General features: G+C 43.9%; 2 protein-coding genes across 4 annotated transcripts in view; one reads left to right on the top strand and one right to left on the bottom strand.

Moving 5' to 3' along the window:
* The window catches only part of GIP (gastric inhibitory polypeptide), a gene marked incomplete at its 3' end in the record, with an annotated part of 28,623 nt that overhangs the window by 7,286 nt on the left and 1,736 nt on the right, over window positions 1-19,601 (bottom strand). The window contains exon 1 of one of the 2 annotated variants that reach the window (XM_083709937.1): window positions 330-438. Coding sequence is in view for 1 of the 2 variants with exons in the window: in XM_083709938.1 (XP_083566064.1) it covers window positions 330-467 (138 nt within the window). Of the gene's footprint in view, window positions 1-329; window positions 468-19,601 lie in introns of those variants that run through there. The other variant, XM_083709938.1, reaches the window with a different exon arrangement.
* The window catches only part of IGF2BP1 (insulin like growth factor 2 mRNA binding protein 1), a 70,193-nt gene continuing 68,879 nt past the window's right edge, over window positions 18,288-19,601 (top strand). The window contains exon 1 of one of the 2 annotated variants that reach the window (XM_083709453.1): window positions 18,288-18,975. In XM_083709453.1, coding sequence (XP_083565579.1) covers window positions 18,801-18,975 — 175 coding nt within the window. In that variant the 5' untranslated portion in view covers window positions 18,288-18,800. The remainder of the gene's footprint in view (window positions 18,976-19,601) is intronic. The other variant, XM_083709452.1, reaches the window with a different exon arrangement.

The raw sequence follows: 19,601 nt of genomic DNA on the forward strand, positions 1-19,601 counted from the left end.
ATTCTTCCGGCCTACTACTTTTCAGCTTCCAGATCACCCCCTCCAGGTTACAGTTATAGTTATTTCATTGTTATTTTAATTTTTATTAATTTTATTAATTTTTATTAATTTAAAATATTTATAATCCACACTTTACCCAAAGGTCCCAGGGTGGTCATATACATAATTCAAACAAAAAAATTGCACAGTAAGATTAAACAGTGATTAACAGAAAATATGCAGTCCAGTTACAAATAAAACTGGGAGAAGTGATGGAAAATTGGTGTGTTAAGTACATAAGGTGTCGTTCACGTCCTATGCAGTAGAAATAAATTTTAAAGGAGACTTACCTTTTGGATCTGTCAAAGCTGTTCTTGAGGAGCAGAGAGCATATGGCATCCAACAGGAGCCTTGAGGATTCCTTATATATACCCAAGGGTGTGACAAAGCAAAGCCATTTCCGCAAAGCAAAACAGGATGCCCTGCACCTAATCAAACCAGATTAAAAGCTACTCTGGGTTCGTTGACCTTTGGAGCAGGAAAATGCCCTTTTAAAGCATGTTTGCATTCATGGCAATTAAACTTTTGCTGTGTTGCTAAAATGAAGATCCGGTGCATTTTCTATAATTAAAGCCATTAAGCATCCAAATTTCCCCAAGACCATTCCTATGTTAATTAACAGTCCAAAGTAGGCAATGTCCATGCAAGTTGCCTTGACTGTGACCTACCTCCCATGTTGGCTACTTTTAGGGCTGCCACCTTTTCAGCTAACAAATGATGGACAACCCACCAGTGACAGACATACATTTTGGGGGCCCTGAAGCTTAAACTGTTATGGGCCCCCCTTTGCAACCAGCAAACAAGGTCTGAGTAACCACCGTTAACCCCTTCAGCAGGGTTGTTCCACAACAGATCACCACATTAAAAAAACACACAAAAAACTCCCCCCCCCCTACATTTCAGATTTTGATTAAAATTGCTGTACAGTATTGGATTATCTCACATGTCAAAGTCACTGGTGTGAATCAAATATTTCCTGTGCTTTCTAGTTTTCAAATTATGTGGGGGGGTGAAAATTAGGGAAATGTTATATACATACATGAATAAGGTTGCTTATGGGGCATCAGTGCTAACTTGCCCCCCCGGCCACATGATGTGTCATGTGACGCATCCCGTGATACTGCCCAGCATGAGAGGGCAGGCGCAGGACACACAGAGGGCGATCTTTGTCTTTGCCCATTCCAGCTTCCACCCAGCTCCTGGGCTCTCCAGTGAAGGGATGAGCAAAGGCAACGTTGGGTTTGGGGTGACCTTTTGACCTCCAGGTTTTCTGTATCAATGACAGTGGAACTTCAGTTTAAGAACAGTCCTGTTTACAAACGATTCGGTTTACGAACTCTGCAAAACTGGAAGTAGTGTCCTGGTTTGTGAACTGTACCTTGGTCTAAGAACGGAATCTGAAAGGTGGAAGGGCAATGGCAGCAGGAGGCCTCATATGGGAAAGCGCGCCTTGGTTTAAGAACGGTTTCAGTTTAAGAATGCACTTCAGGAATGGATTAAGTTCGTAAACCTTGGTACCACTGTACTCTGTTTGTGGGGCCCTGCAAAATGTGGGGGGTTTGCTGCAAAGCGACTGCAAAACTTTGGCACCAGTTTTGAGGGGATCCCAGATTTGGGGGTTCATAGATAATGAAGCCCCAAGAAGCACTACACAGTGTGGATGGTTTAATTTTTCACTTCATCGAAACAGAAGTAACAGGTCACCTAGTCAAACAGAAACAACAGCTACGTAGAACATTTCTGCTTCAGAGTAGTGGGACAGATTAAGCTAAACTGTCAAGAAGTTTGCTGCCAGGGAGCCCTGTGGAGGAACCCCAATTTCTCCTAGGAAAACAGCAGAGATGGAAACACAACAGAATGCTAACATTTCACGATGACAGAAAAGGCTATACAGGAGGCTGGATCATTCAGAAGAACCGCCCAAGATCGCCCCATTTCCCCCCACTTTTAGGTTGTCAGGGGACTAGAGTGTACAGTGGTACCTCGGGTTAACTACTTAATTCGTTCCAGAGGTCTGTTCTTAACCTGAAACTGTTCTTAACCTGAAGCACCACTTTAGCTAATGGGGCCTCCTGCTGCTGCCGCGCCACCGGAGCACGATTTCTGTTCTCATCCTGAAGCAAAGTTCTAAACCTGAAGCACTATTTCTGGGTGAGCGGAGTCTGTAACCTGAAACGTATGTAACCTGAAGCGTATGTAACCCAAGGTACCACTGTATTTCAATTTTTATTTTTGCAAATGCAGAACAGGAAGGTGGACCATGCTGAAATCATATCAAACTTCAGTATTCCATAGTGGCAGAAAGATGCTAGAAATTGAACCTAGGCTCTTTTGTGTTCAACACACACGCTCCACCATTGAGCTGTGGCCATTCCTCTGCTTCCTATCATCATTAGCATGACCACATGCCATGACAACATCTGGCTTTCATCGTTTCTGACACCAATGGCCATGGGAATGATGGGAGCTGAAATCCAGAAACATCAGGATGGACATTCACTGGCTGCCCCATCCCTACGCTAGAAGTTAAAACTCCAACCGGTGAGAGAATGGACCTGTGACCAATGCATGTGCCTAAACTCTAAGGGATCACACAGCATGCAGCCTGCCATTTTACCTACTCCTGCTTCAGAGATGTACTTTGAACTATTGGTATCCCACTGCAGAATAAAGGGATGCGGGTGGTGCTGTGGTCTAAACCACTGAGCCTCTTGGGCTTGCTGATTGGAAGGTCGGCGGTTTGAATCCCTGTGATGGAGTGAGCTCCCGTTGCTCTGTCCCAGCTCCTGCCAACCTAGTTTGAAAGCACACCAGTGCAAGTAGATAAATAGGTACCACTCTGGCGGGGAGGTAAACGTTGTTTCCATGCCCTCTGGCTTCCGTCACGGTGTCCCGTTACGCCAGAAGCAGTTTAGTCATGCCGGCCACATGTCCCAGAAAGCTGTCTGTGGACAAACACCAGCTCCCTTGGCCTGAAAGCGAGATGGGCGCCACACCTCATAGTCACCTTTGACTGGACTTAACCGTCCAGGGGTCCTTTACCTTTACCTATCCTACTGTAGGACCACAATGTTTTCCTGGGGTGTTTGGAGAGTAAACAAATGCCCAGCGCATAAGGCCCAGATGACGCTGGAATGATGCCACGAAGCGAAACGGTAGCAATGTGCAAACAGCCAATCTAGGCGCAGTAAGCAAGGCTGGTAGTCGGTTAATGGGAACTGTTTAGCCCAATGACTTTATGGCCTGCGTTCCAGGCACTGCACCTCAGGCCAAGCCAGATATCATATCGCGTTTCCGCAAAGTGCTACTACGTGTGCATTTGCTTTTCCTTCATTAAGTGCTACTGCAAGATGGGGAGTTAATAGCATGAAATAAATATCTAGCCATATTACAGACCTGCCGCCATGAGCAAGCCTTTGCCCTTTCATCCTATCAGCTGGGAGGTGGGGTGTGTGTGTGTGTGTGTGGATTTGCTTTGGGAAACACAATATTGCTCTAAAAACATCTTATCGTGCCTTTTTAATATAATGCCTGGGGGAAGGAAGCCACACTAGCAACCGTGAAGTGTTTGGCTATACACCCGTCTAAATGCTCCTATAACTATTATTATTATTATTCCATTTCCCCCCGTCCCTTGGCTCTGTTGGGGGGGGGGGGATGTTGATGGATCATCATAGGAACATAGGCCTATGTTCCAAGGCCATGTTTACATCATACATTTAAAGCACTATGATGGCACTTTAATCAGCCAGGGCTTCCTTCAAAGAATTATAGGAAGCATCCTTTGTTTAAAAAGTTGAGAGTTGTTAGGAGACCCCTGTTTCCCTCACAGAGCTGCAACTGGCAGAGTGGTTCAATGGTCAATCCCTCTTCCCAGGGAAATCTGATGTTCCTCCCAAGTTTTCTGCTTTGCCAGCATTCTGTGGCTGCGTGCTGAACATGATCAGTCTTATTGGGCTATTTCTGGAGTTCCTGCAAGGGTTTCCAGCAAGCCTGCTGAAGCCTTCCTCCTATGCATAGGTAAAGGGTCCCCTGACCATTAGGTCCAGTCGTGGCCGACTCTGGGGTTGTGGCGCTCATCTCGCTTTATTGGCCGAGGGAGCCGGCGTACAGCTTCCGGGTCACGTGGCCAGCATGACTAAGCCGCTTCTGGCGAACCAGAGCAGCGCACGGAAACGCCGTTTACCTTCCCACCGGAGTGGTACCTATTTATCTACTTGCACTTTGACGTGCTTTCGAACTGCTAGGTTGCCAAGAGCAGGGACTGAGCAACGGGAGCTCACCCCGTCATGGGGATTCAAACCGCCGACCTTATGATCGGCAAGTCCTAGGCTCTGTGGTTTAACCCACAGCGCCACCCATGTCCCTCGTTCCTCCTATGCATAGGAGGTGCTATTTTGGCCACCTGAACAGTACTGCTCCCTGGATTTCTGGAGGTGGAGACTGTGGAGGCAGATCACTAGGGGAAGGTAGGGCAAAGCCCTATCATTATTCTTTCACACCCTAAGATCCAAAGCTAGACTACAGCTGCCACCTTTATACATTTCCTCTCATTCAAAAACTCCCAGGTGGCTTTTCCATCTCTTCCTCTTGGTGTAAGCAGAACTGGGGGGATCACAGTGTGGTGCTGTGGTCTAAACCACTGAGCCTCTTGGGCTTGCCAATAGGAAGGTTGGCGGTTTGAATCTGAGAGATGGTGATGAGCTCCTGTTGATCTGTCCCAGCTCCTGCCAACCTAGCAGTTTGAAAGCACGCCAGTGCAAGTAGACAAATAGGTACCGCTGCAGCGGGAAAGTAAACAGTGTTTCTGTGCACTCTGGTTTCTGTCACAGTGTTCCGTTGCACCAGAAGCGGTTTAGCCATGCTGGCCACATGACCCGGAAAGCTGTCTGTGGACTAACGCCGGCTCCCTTGGCCTGAAGCGGGATGAGCGCCGCACCCCCATAGTTGCTTTTGACTGTACTTAACCATCCAGGGGTCCTTTCCTTTTTTGCCTAATGCTGACACCTAGAAGTGGACATATCTAGGGGTTGGTTAGGCTGGCTCCCGCCAAGGATGCAGACCCAGGGAGGCGCAAAAATTGTACCTCTTCACCCTTGTCTCAGAGTGACTGATGGTGGAGGAGAGGAGGAAGGGCAGAGGAGACGCAACCTCAGTGGCAGCGGAGGAAGTCACTGACGGAGTGCGAAGAGAGACAAAAAGCAAGTTTTTGAGTTTCTGGTCCATGGTCTCTCCCAGCTTCAGGGGCTTTGATACAACTCATTGCCAAGAGTGCAAGGAAGCCAACCTAGGTACACCTCTGCCTAGACATTCTAGGTATCCAACTTTTCTCCTCAGTGGCTGGGTCTGAAATATTTGATGCTTGTGTTTGAGAATAACTTTTAAGTGCCCACTCTATATTTGCAAGGGACGCGGGTGGCGCTGTGGGTTAAAGCACAGAGCCTAGGACTTGCCGATCAGAAGGTCGGAGGTTCGAATCCCTGTGACGGGGTGAGCTCCCGTTGCTCGGTCACTGCTCCTGCCAACCTAGCAGTTCGAAAGCACACCAGTGCAAGTAGATAAACAGGTACCGCTCCGGTGGGAAGGTAAATGGTGCTTCCGTGCGCTGCTCTGGTTCGCCAGAAGCGGCTTAGTCATGCTGGCCACATGACCCGGAAGCTGTACGCCGGCTCCCTCGGCCAATAAAGCCAGATGAGTGCCGCAACCCCAGAGTCAGTCACAACTAGACCTAATGATCAGGGGTCCCTTTACCTTTACCTATATTTGCAAGGGAGGAGGATGCGGAGAATACCTGAAAAAGTCACCTCTGCCTCCTAACTGCTCACCACCATACAAGCTCCAGCATTTACCAGCCACCACTGAGCAGAGGGAATGATGAGATATTTTATTCTCCAGCTTGACTTTTTTTTTTTAAGAGTTCTTAGCTCCGGCTAAGTCTCCAAAATGTCTGTGCCCGACAGTTCTTTTTCCAAAGTTATTATGTGTTCTTTTCTAAAACAACTGATAAAACCAAACTTTTAAAGTAGGGGGGTCTTGATCTTTTAGATCAATTAACCAGGTCAATTAACCTGATGCAGGATAGGATTGCAGAGAGGCTAGATTAATTGTTTGAATTAATGGAAAACGTTGAAGGGGAAAATGCTCTGTGGGTGGGAGCGTTCTGAAGAGCAGTATGAAAAAAATTGTGATAAAAGAGGATGTTTTAGAGCTAACTGCCAAATTACGAGCTTAATTAGAGCCATATGCCATTCCTAGAGAGTTCAGAAAAATGTGTGGGAGATTGCAGTCAAATACAACTAGCAAGCATAGGGTTGTTTTGTGCATGAAGGGGGTAAAGGACCAGAGAGTTGTATTGCTACATAGACTCTGCTAGGTCACATCCACTCTCCTCTGGAGAGGGAGGAAGTGAAGACTTTCTACTTCCTTTCTCCATCTCTCTGTGCATCATGTAACGAAGAAAGGCGTGTGTAAGCTTGCTCCTGAGTTTACAGCATGTGTTTGGAAATATATTCTGTATTTGCGACCCAACAGTGTTCTGCCTGTGTTTCTCCTTGAAGCTGCATGGAACAACACATGTATCAGACCTGTTAATCTGTAAGGAAAACATTTTAAACTGTGTGGTCTGTTCCTTTCACTAGGGTAGAAAGATGGGAGCATTGTAAATGGTATAAAAAGGTCTAACAACATATATTCAGGCATCTGAAGGCAGTCCTGTTTAGGGAAGTTTTTAACGTCTGATATTTTATCTTGTATTTAGTATTCTGTTAAAAATGTTGTTGTTGTTGTTTTCCTAATGTTCTATTGCTGTTCAACATTTTTTGAGTTTAATAATCTGCTACTGACGCTCTCTGTATGCAAGCCCCACATTTTGAATCCAGGCATCCAGGCGTTTATTTTTGTTGCTCACCCACACACGTGGATCCATAGGGATGCATAATTCCCCACTAAATGAAACTCTTAAACATTTAATAAAGTTTAAATGATGGAATTTTAAACAGAAATATTCAACCTAGATACATGATTATTTTTTTTAATGGGGATTTTGTATTTTTATGTTGTGAATAACACTGTGATCATCAGACGAAGAGCAGTATACAGATGTAATTGATGATGATGATGATGAAATTACAGATCTGTCAAACTAACCAATCCCAGGTCAATTGACAGCACTGGAGAACATCCCAGGTCCCACCTCTGGCATCTTCAGGTAGGAATGGGAAAGACACCTGTCTGAAACTCTAGAGAGATGCTATTTGTCAATGCAGAGTCTGAAGCCTTAGAGAGATGCTGCCAGCCAGTGCAGGGGCTACTGAGCTTAGATTGTCCAGTGGTCTAATTCCGTATAACACAGCTTCTTATGGTCCAAGGAGTGAGGAACCTGTGGCTCTCCACATGTTAGGAACTTAGGAACCTGCCTTATACTGAGCCAGACCCCTGGCCCATATGCCTTGATAATGTCTACACTGACTGGCAGTGGCTTTCTAGGCTTTAGACAGAGTTTTCTCCCAGTCCTGCCTGGAGATGTCAGGGATTGAACCCGGGACCTTTTGCATGCAAAGCAGATGTTCTACCACTGAGCCATGACCCTTCTGCCAATGTTCAACTTTAGTTGCTTAAGTGCAGCTCCTGTTATCCTGGGATGCTGGCTGCAGCCGATGGGAGTTTGAGTCGAGCATCAGGGCTCCCCATCCCTGATGTAGACAGAGACAATTCAGTTGACGTATAACCTGGATTTCCAAAAAAGAAATGTTTGAGAAATAACTCAAGGAAATTAAACAATGTTGGGACAAGAGGATTGGCAACTGATTAGCGTAGTGAAAGCAGACAGTCAGGAATGGTCATTTATTTATTTTACAACAGAGGGAAGGAAGCAGCGGGGTGTTCCAGAGATCAGTATTTCTGAATGGTGCTAGACAACATATTCATCTATCTAGACAGTGATAGAAACTCACGATATATAAGCTTGTTGCTAAATGGCTCCTTAAACCAAGGTTACAATCACAAAAATGGAATATTTAGTTGCTGTGATTGATTCTCAGTTAAACATCTGGCTAGTTCGGATGACAACCTTGAGCTAGGTTAAGAACTTTGAGAACTTAAAGAAGAAAAGTCACTTGATCCAGGGACAGTCTACGTATATATTGGCCCATTCTGACCTTGGCTGATCGCCGAAGAATTGATGCTTTGGAATTATGGTGCTGGAGGAGACTCTTGAGAGTCCCATGGACTGCAAGAAGATCAAACCTCTCCATTCCGAAGGAAATCAGCCCTGAGTGCTCACTGGAAGGACAGATCCTGAAGCTGAGGCTCCAATACTTTGGCCACCTCATGAGAAGAGAAGACTCCCTGGAAAAGACCCTGATGTTGGGAAAGATGGAGGGCACAAGGAGAAAGGGACGACAGAGGATGAGATGGTTGGACAGTGTTCTCGAAGCTACCAGCATGAGTTTGACCGAACTGCGGGAGGCAGTGGAAGACAGGAGTGCCTGGCGTGCTGTAGTCCATGGGGTCACGAAGAGTCGGACACGACTAAACGACTAAACAACAACAACAAATGGCTCTGTAAACCAAGGTTACAATCACAAAAATGGAACATTTAGTTGCTGTGATTGATTCTCAGTTAAACATCTGGCTAGTTCGGATGACAACCATGAGCTAGGTTAAGAACTTTGAGAACTTAAAGAAGAAAAGTCACTTGATCCAGGGACAGTTTACATATATATTGGCCTATTCTGACCGTTCTTTTTAATGATGGCACAGATTATTAAAAATGTGGCCAATAGGTCAAAATGCCTGGCGCCTGTCTAATTTCCAATACTGTTCCTAGAACAGCAAACCAGTGGCCCTCCAAATATTGTTGCACTGTAACTCACATTATCCAGAACCATGGGTCATGCTGGCTGTGGCTGATGGGAGTTGGAGTCCAGTAACATATGGAGGGCCACAGGTTGTCTGTCTTTGTCATAAATGATCTGGTGTCAGAGGGGAGCGGTGAGATAGTCAGATCTGCAGACGACACTAAATTATGCAGGATGCTGAAATCCAAAGCAGACTATGGAAAACTCCCAAGGATTATTCTATTCTGAATGAATGGACAACAGCATGGCAGACGAGATTAGCTAGAAGGAAGAGTGAAGTGCTACACAAAATTAATAATAATAATATTAATAACCAGAAACTGAATCTGATATAAAGAAAGAAGTTTTAGGATAGTGGATATCTCAGTGCAAACAGCAATTCAAGTGTTCAGTAAAAAAAAAGGCAATTGTTGGGAATGATAGGGAAAGAGATTGAAAATGAAACTGCCACTATTGGTAATGCTTTTATATAAATCTACAATGCATGTTCAGATAGATTACTGTACACAGCTCTCTGGTTGACCTATCTCAGCAACGATGTTTAGCAGAGCAGAAAAAGGAGAAACTGAAATCATCAGGGGGCTGGCACACCTTTTGTATTTTAAAAAAAGAAAGGCTAAAATGTCTAGTTACTTTAGGGTTTGGTGGGGATAACATCATTACAAATGGAACCAAGAGAGCAAATAAGGCTTTTTCTCATATTAGATGGACCCAATGAAGAACAGAGAAAAGGACATACTATTTCACATAATGCATAGAGAACTGGAGAATGCAGAGACAGCGACTCACTAAAATGGTAAAAAAAACAACAACACACATTATCAGGCAAATTCATGAGAAACAGGTCTATTGGTGGTTCTTGGTGTGATGGTAGTTCAATGGAGCCTGCATGTTTAGAAGCAGTATACAGTGGTACCTCAGGTTACATACGCTTCAGGTTACATACGCTTCAGGTTACAGACTCCGCTAACCCAGAAATAGTACCTCGGGTTAAGAACTTTGCTTCAGGATGAGCAGCGGTAGGCCCCATTAGCTAAAGTGGTGCTTCAGGTTAAGAACAGTTTCAGGTTAAGAACAGACCTCCGGAACGAATTAAGTACTTAACCCAAGGTACCACTGTACCTCTGAATACCAGGTGCTGGTGGGACATACAACGGATAGATGTTGCCTTTGTGCTCTGCTCTGCTTGTGCGGGTGATAAATGTTTGGGCACTGGAAGAAATGCTTCTCTTGTGTAAATAGCAGTGGAGGAGAAGCTACCCATCTAGTCCGTGGGGAGGCGGGTTTAACTCTTCCCCTTGCACACAGCCTCAAGAGAAATCTCTCTGCAGCTGCTGTCCGCATTTCCAGGAAAGCTCCCATTGGCACCAATGTACGCTCCCCTAGAAAAGCAAGCAGTGGGGTAGAGGGATTTTTGTCCAGGCTGTGGCAGGGAGGGAAAGAGTGAAACCCTTCTCCCCACAGGGTGGCTTCCCCTCAGCCTGCTGTTTACTTTAGAGTCACACGATTTACCTCAGGTCTAGTGTGGTCCCAAGTTCCCCATGCCCGTGGATGTGCCTCAACAGGGAGTTTTTGAGTCGCCTCACCCGTGAGGGAAAGCGGTATTGCCACAGCAACTTGCCGTCAGGTGGCAGCCAGCTGATGATTCGGTGTAGGAGATGGGCAAAAGAAAGATGGGGGCAGTCGAAAGCACAGATGTGCTCGCGGGACTTTTTCTTTTCCATTCTCTTCTCTCTCCCTGCTCTGTGTTGTTTTTCTCCTCACAGACATTTCAAGTAGCACCGGGTGGGAGAAAAACAGCCACCGGGGTTGGTTGGATAGTGGACCACTCTGGATAAGACGCTGGGCCCTCGCCTCCCGCCTCACAAACGAAAGCAGACTGCTTGTAAAACAGGGGTATAAACTCACCATACAATACATATAATGGGAAACATACCGCACTTATAAAACATTAAGAGAGGAGGTTAGGGGTGATGTTGCTTTGCATTTCAGAGGCATATCAGAACTCCTAAGCATAATGATGTTAGGATATATGGTACCTGAGATTCCCACCTTCCCGCTTGCATTTCCCTACATTTTCCTTTTCTTGTGGGGAAATCCCTAAAAACGCTTGTAGGAATTCTGCTGCACGTGTTTACAGTTAGGCTACTGACACGCCAACCACGAAACCGTACCGTTGTCAACTCTGGGACTGCCACAAATTAACAAGGTTGTGGTAGGTTTTATTGCCGGGTTTGGGGTGGGGTAGCTAAATCATGGCAGGCGTTAAGATGCTAATAACATAGGCAGGCTCTCTAAGATGGAAGACACACCAGGGACTGTTGCGCTGCTTAGATCAGCCGATGCTGAGAGGGTTGGTAGAGGGGAATGGATTTAAAACAGGATGCTGGCATCAGGGATTTTTTTTGCCATGGTGAATGTGTGAACATGGGGTTACAGGGCGGGTTAATGAGTAAAAGTCACAGAATCCGATTCTCTCTAGTGGCATCAGTCATGAGGACCACAAGCTTGGTATTTTGATCCCATCTTATCCCACGCCAGGTGAAAGTGTTGGAATTTTGCGTATGTTTTGAAGTGTAGCCTAAACATACACACCATTCATTTAAAGCACCCCCAAAACATTTGTTTAAAAACCCGAGGCATTTTTGTTGGGGATTATAGGGAAAGACCTGGCAAAAAAGCTAAAAAACATCTTCATGTATACGACAACGGCCACAAGAGTTCTGGTAGCACAAGGATGGAAGACTGAAGAAACCCCAACTAAAGAATCATGACAAGAAAAATTGACGGACTATGCAGAACTGGCAAAACTGACATATAAGAATAACTGTGACTTTAAAGATGAATGGGAACCCTTTACAAAGTATTTGAAGACGCAACAAAGTGAACTGGACTCCTTGGCAGGTTTTGAATAAACATTCACAAACTTTTTATTGATAATAATCAGCTAAATAGTTTGAGGATCTATACAACTTTGTAACTTGCAGAAAACAGCAGTTTCAGAGAAACCAAAGACTGGAACTGAGGGAAGTCGGGGGGTGGGTGGGTTTTTTGTGTGGGAGGGTGGGGGGAGGAAGGAAAAATGGGGGGAAACAAGGATGATATGTTTTTGGATAATATGTCTTGTTTAATTTTGAATTTAAAAACTTTTTTAAAAAAAAAGCACCCCCAAAAGAATCATGGGAGTTGTACTTTGGAGCTACAGTTCCAAGCACCCTTAACAAACTACAGTTCCCAGGATTCTGTTGGGGGCAGAATGCACTCAAAATGTGCTTTACATATATGATGTGTATGAAGCCTTTAACCTTATCAAACCTATGACTCACTAGGAACCTCAACCTGTGTGGTACCCAGTGTCAATTATGTCTTTGCATACAACCATTTCCTCCTCTGAAATGACCAGCTACAAAGGACTTCTTCAATTTCAGCAGTGTTGTAGAAGAAAAAAATATCAGGTTCAGTATTACCAAGCAGGAATGGGAAAAGCTGTACTGGTTGAAATTTCCTCGGCTTACTATTAGAGGGAATAACCTTTAGAGGAAAACGGAAGCTCCTTTCTTGCTTTCCAGCCCACCAGTGTGTCTGTATTTTAAAGCTAAGCAATAAAAAGAAAATTGCGACAGTGCCATTGCTTTGACCCACCAAAAGGCACTGCACAACATACATTTCGGGTCCTGACCTACCCAACGGTCTAGTAGGGGATCTTTGAAACTTGTTTTCGAAAGCTTTATAATGATAAGAATGCTGCCCACATTTTCTTTGAGATTTAATGCCCTCATTTCAATGAATGTGCCCCATACAGAAAAACTTTCTCCAGATATTTAGAGCAGTCAAACTAGTTCTTTGAAAAAAAAATCACTTAGGTTGACCAGCAATCAAGCCTGTTAAACACAATTTAATCAAAAACCTGTAATTAGTGGCAAAACATGAAGATCAGAAGGTGATGCTCATTGCATGGGAGGAGGGAGATTTCCTATTATAGTGACATATTTATTCAAAACGAAATTTAAAAAGTCCTTTGTCAGATACACTGAAAACCAGTGGTTTTCAGTGTATTTGAAGAAGTGTGCTTGCACACGAAAGCTCATACCAATAACAAACTTAGTTGGTCTCTAAGGTGGTACTGGAAGGAATTTTTTTATTTTGTTTCAACCAAGGCAGACCAACACGGCTACCTACCTGTAACTATATTTATTCAAGGTGTTAAAAGCTCTGCTAGTTACTTGCTTTTTTATTTTGAAACATTTGAATAGCTTGATTTAATTACAAAATATGTGCAGTTCTAATTTTAGATCATGTTTTTGGTTTGGCAATTCCTATGTTCTAGCAAAATGTTGACTTAAATTTTGTTAACGTATGGAGAATGGGGAGGGAAGGGGGGGGCTATTAAACAAAGTTACCAATTCCATAAAGAGGGAGATTTGAATTAAGCAAACTGCTGCCCTAAGAATGGATACCTGGAAGTCCAGTTGAAATGAAACAAACATGTTTGGGATCAGTGTGTCTCACAAATGTCTAGAATCAAGTGATGTAATTCTGCAAATTCCAAGCATTAACCCCTTATGTTCCGTGCAGAATGTAAAACAAAATGTCTTTGTGAAGCATTTCCTAATAAAAACACTTCCTTTTCTTGTTTTATATCTGAATTGTTGAAATTCAGTTTGTAATCAAATTAATATTAAGGTATGTTAGAGCTTAAATGCCTCATTAGAGCAAAAAATACTATCTTTTATATAATGGGTATTTTAATGCAGTGTACATGTTTTCCTCAAACTCACAGCTAATGTTTTGTAATTAGAAAGTTACTTTTTATAAATGTTGATGAATTTATACCTTCCAGTGGGTCAATTTCAAAACAGTAAAGGTGAAAGCAATGTGCTAGAAATTAAGAGCTCTTTGGAAAATCAGTTAAAGGTAGCTAAAATATAAGCAGGAATATCTGATTTGTAATAAATTTGCAACTTTTCCCATTGCTGATTTGTTATGACAAACTCCTAATGGCTTATTGTGAAGGTGGTGAGAAAACAGTTTTGATAATAACAGCCATGCCATGTTTATGAAATATGGAAATAAGTTGTTGACACCTGAAAACCAATGGGGACAACATGGATAGATGGTATTACGAATAGATATAAAAAGAAACCAGGAAAGAAAACATCCTAATGGAAAATGGTTCAAAATAATAACTTCAGTAGAAAAATCACCCAGGGTTTTCCACTTGAAGGCATTCTCATTTAAATGGACTATTCTCTTTCAGCTGTCTAGAGGGACTTTCAGTAATGTAACCAAGTTAAAATAACTATGAAAGGAATAGAGGAAACCCTGAATTAAACTGAGGACAAGAGTGAAATCTGTTTATTGGTTGTAGTATCCAAAACTGGAGTTCTGGTTCAGTTAGTGGCAACATTGCTCTTTAAGGAAATGGAGGGGGGATTAAAGGAAAGGGGAGGAGGGATATTAATTCACTAAAATATGCAGTGATCAAATTTTAAGCCTCCACCAGTTTTTCTGTGCTACTTTTTTGCACTGAATGACTACGGATTGACTCTCCTCGAAAATGCTTTAGCTGCCTCTTCTCTGAGCATTCCCTAAATATCATGTATTTGGAAGAGACATTGATTTCACCCCCCCCCAAAAAAAACTGAAGTCTTTCCTCTTTGGTTGGAAAAATAAGTATTTAGGCATCTTAAAAGGCCAGCAAATTTATTGCAGCATAAGCTTTTGCAATTGGCATCTATATATGGATTTTAATATTTTAATTTTTAAGAAACAGTTTTACACATTTGGGTCAAGATGTTAAGATTCTTTTAAGGCTGTTTACTCTGACTTCAGAATATATGCAATGACTTCAGAATAAATGCATGGTGCACACACATTAAAACAAACCAAAACAATCAAGAATCTTAAATGAGCATGTATAAATGACTTTTATTTTAAATTAGGATATGTATTCCTCTAGTGTGTACTTTTTTTGTCTGTACATTTAAAATCTGGTGTGTGTTTTTTAAATACAGATTTGTAACTTTTGTTTGACAAAAGCAATTAAAGATAGCTTAGATTATGCAGTTGAAAGGACCAACAGGCATGTAGATAAAATTTCTCTTGATTACAAGCAACTGCTCTTTAAAGGGAGGGAACAATGAATGATAGAAAAATATTTGCGATTTTAATCAGGAGGATAAGGCTGGTTTTGGTAGTTTATTCAAAGATAGGATCTCCGTGTTTTCATGCTGTAATGTGCATTTTAAAGGGTCTGCCTACTAGAGCTGGGAGAATATATAAACTTCATTCTATTTTATATTTTTAACTGGGTTGAGAAAGTTGCTAGTTTTCAAGATTTCTCCAAACAATCTTTAATATTTGCATGTTCATAGACATTTCTGAAGTAAAAAAAAAAGTAGACATAAATGTTTTTAGGGAAGTTGCAAAATTGTTCTGTTGTAGCATTGGATACTCATTCATAAATATCTATACTAGTTAAGGACAGAAAAAGTGCATCTATCCATCGAACAATAACCCCCAAGAGAAAAAGTTTAAATATTTATTAATATATCTTTATCTCCAAGCCTTGGAACGATTTTGTTTGTTGGTTCTTTTTAAAACTAATCAAAGGAAGCTTTTCATTTTAAGCACATGACCTGGGCTGCAATCGAAACCTGATCTGGTAGGTCACTCTGACTTTCTTAAAGGCTCAAAAACAAATAAATGGCTACGGAAGATCTCTGTGCAAGGAAAACACGTGGCATTTAGGGGATTATGCTTCTATTTACACACAACGTGGGTCTTGCTAATAATGTATCTCCGGAATGTTTTAAAAAGATCAAAGTCCAGCGACTACCATTTCCCTCACTTAAATGGCTAAGTACCTATTTTTCTAGAGCAGAATTTAATTTTAGCAGTGGTGGCATGCCTCACATTTCTCGTTCGATCAGGAGAATCGATCTTTCCCACTCACTTCACGTTTGTGATATGTGTGTGTGTGTGCATTTTAAAGTAATGTTTGTTCTTAAGAAAAGAAAAACGGGAGGGGGGAGGAGAGGAATCAGAAACCTGATGATGCTGATAACTCAAATCCTTCCATTCACAACTCTGTGCAATGCAAGCTTCCGAACGAAATAGTTCTGCTCCAGCCGGCTTTTCTTTTCTTTCTTCCTTTTTTTTGGGCCATGCACACGCGGACACTCCCCCAGCAGCCATTTAAAGGGCCAGCGCATTCCGGCGAGGCCACCTCTCCCGCCCCACCCCCCACCTTGCCATTTCCCTCCCACCCCCTCCTCCACCCCCCAGAGCTCCCTTGGATTGGTGGGTTGTGACTGGCATGCTTTAAAGATTCCTCCCCCCACCACAACCACCTTCCGCCCCCCATCCCTCCTGGATAATGGCAGGGACCAGCGTTGCAGAGGGACAATTGGCGCCTCTTCACAGCCACTTGGCTATTACGCACACACACACCCTTTAATTTCACCCCCCCTCCTCTGGAAAGGAGGCATTAAAAGTGAGGGGGAGGCGGGTGGGAAAGGGCTGCGAGCCACCATCTTCCCCTTTGTCCCCCACTCCCTGCTCAGGAAACCATCCTTCGGCTGCTGATCCCTGGCAGAAAGTGACTAAAAGACGATTTTGGCGACTTCGCGCGCCTCGCCAAAGGCGCACCACTAGCTATCCATGCCCCGTTTCGCACAGGGGGGACTTACTTCCGAGTAAGCGTGCCGTAGGATCGGGCCGTTAAGAAATAAGGGGGGGGGGTTCCCCTCAGATCTCCAGGGTTTTAAACCAAACTTTACCCCCCCTCTTTTATTTCAATAAATTGATCCAGATCTTCCCCCACCCCAAAAAGAACGCACATGGAAGGATGACTTTAAAAAGGAGGAAGAGGAATCGGGGGAGACGGGGCGCACATGTTGCCTCGTGCGAGACAAGGGTTAAGCGGAAGCAGCCGTCCAATCGGCGCCCTTTTGGTTGGTGGAGAAATATATATTTAATTTCGATGGCTTCCCACCGATGTCCATTCATGGAACCAAATGCCTGCTCGCGCAATATTGCAGGCACCGTGTCCAACAACCGCCCTCGCCCTTTCCTAGATCCTAAACTCCTCTTGCCCTTTTGCTGATATGTGAGGTATTTATTGACGAACCAAACAAACAAAAAAAACAGGAAACCTACAAATGGTTAGGAGGAAAACTACTTATCGAAAAGTTGCAAGGCAAAGGAGAGCGGCTAGCATTGCGTTTGCATTCCATCTATTTGGAGCGAGCTGCTGCCTAGTCAGTACACAACATTAATTATTATTATTATTATTATTATTATTATTATTATTATTATTTCAGAAAGTTCTAACAGGGTTGATACATGGTTATTATTGTGGTTATTAAATCGCTTTTATGCTTGCGGAGAAGCACCAGCTGGATGGCAAGAGGAGAAGTGCCCATTTCAGATTCGTGCGTTTCTGGCCCGCGGGATGCACAAATGAAGATCGTGTGCTGCGGTATCACAGCCACCCACAGGATGTTTCCATTTTATATCTTATCCATCTATCATCTGTGTGTATGTGTATGTATATATATATATATACGAAAGCAAATATATATATATATATATATATATATATATATATATATATATATATATATATTATACTGTATATAAAGTAGTTCTACAATTATTATTGCACTAATAATGCCTCCACAACTCTTCACACAAACCAAATTCCAATATGGCTCTCGTCCATGCTCACCAACCCCCACGATCGCATCTGGTCATCTTCGCCTTTTCCCCCCTTCAGAATCCGCCCCCCCTTCCTAAGGCGATCCCCAAATCGTGCGGTTGGGCAGAGCGAAGCTCCGGGTGCACCGCGCGCTTAGTTTGCGCGCCTGCTTGCTCTCCTTTCCTTCCTCCGCCCTCTTTCCTCGGGGCGAGCCAGAGCGCCCTTTGAATTAAGTTTACACCCAGAAAATCTCATTCAAACTCTTTAAGAAGAAGCTCATGGCTCATGAGGGGGAGGTGTGGGAGAACCGGCTGGGGGAAGAGGGGGGAAGGGGGGTCGCGATGGGGGTTGGGTCTCGTCGCAGCCCTCCAGCAAAAGCGGTGGGGTGGGGAGGAGGCGAGAGAGGTGGTCCTACTACAATAATTTGGATTCTACAAGGAAATGGAGAAAACGGGTTGTTGTTTTTTAAGGGGAGGGAAGGAAAGATGGGCAAAATGTAAATAAAATAGTATTTGCCGTTGGGGGGTGGGTTAAAAAAAAAAAAGAGAGCGAGCAATGGAAAGCTGCCGCGCCTCTGCACATGAGCGCGTCTGTCGGTGCGTGCGCGCCCCTCCCCTCGGAGGGGTGGTCCCTTTTTGGGGCTCCACCACGTGGCTTCCTCTTGCAAACATTTTCACTCATTTTTCCAGGTCGATTTTATTTAGGGGCGGCGCCAAAGGCTGCCTTCAGCCTCAGAGACGTCCTATGTGGTATGTGTGAGTGTGTGTGTGAGTGTGACACATGAGCTGCGACTCAAAAGGAGTTGGGGGGCCGCTGGAAAAGGGAAAAAAAAAGAGCCATTTTCCCAAGACCGCCATAGCAAGTTGCATCCAGCCCCACCAGCCCCATTGATTCCGTAAAACAGGGAACATTTCCCCCCCTCTTTCCTCTTAGATCACCCCCACCTTTCCTCCCCACACCCAAAATAACAGGCTTTTCCTACTTGCTGGGCCTACAAGATTGAATAAGAAACTTTTTTTCCAAAAAAAAAAGAGGTAGGATTTTTTTTAAAAAAAGAATCTGTTGAAAGTTTCACACCCACCCACCTACCATCGCCCTCCTTTCCCCACCCCGGTGTGTGAGATAATATATTTTCCCTCCCACCTCCCGTGACTCCCTCCCTTTTTGGACCTACCCCACATTTTGTGCAAAAGGCATCAGCCATGAACAAGCTGTATATTGGGAACCTCAACGAGAACGTGACTCCGGCGGATCTGGAGAAAGTCTTCAACGACCACAAGATCTCCTTCAGTGGCCAGTTCTTGGTGAAATCTGGCTACGCCTTTGTCGACTGCCCAGATGAGCAATGGGCCATGAAAGCCATCGAAACTTTTTCTGGTAAGCCAATGGATCTCTCTTGTCTCTTCTCCACCCCATCCCCCCGCTCTCTCCTTCTGAAGCCGTAGTGGATTTAGTTTTTTTGTTTTTGTGGGGGGGGGGGTTGAGATTATTTTTTTAATTTATAGATCCAAACACATTTCTTTTTTAAAAAACAACAACAGCGGCAGCAGTTAACTACCTAGCGCTCCCAGTTCTGGAGATCCTCTTTTCCCTTTCCAAGATCCACACAATGTGGTTTTGCAAAGATGCGTTCAGTTACACTTCTCCGATACTCGTGAGTCTTCCGCCCTGTTTCTTTTCTACCTCTGGGGTGTCATCAATGAAAGTTCACTTTCGTTTCGTATTTCTCCCCCACTACTCTCCCATTCGCAACTTGGGGTAGTTGGGGACACACACACACACAGCTTTGCACCCCACTTCCCCCTGTCTATCTGACCCCGAGTCGAGAACCACGTCTCTTGTGTGTCTTGCGTAATACACAACTTGTAGGGCCTAGGATCCTCCATCTGCTTCCAGTGGATTTCTAGAGGGCTCGCAGAATTCTTTTATTTGTTTGAATTCCTCCTCCCTCCCACCCAGAATGTTTACTCTTCTATCATAGTGGATCCCCCTTAAACCGTCGT

Source organism: Podarcis gaigeae, assembly GCF_964106915.1.
Source record: "Podarcis gaigeae genome assembly, chromosome: 13".
NCBI lineage: Eukaryota > Metazoa > Chordata > Lepidosauria > Squamata > Lacertidae > Podarcis > Podarcis gaigeae.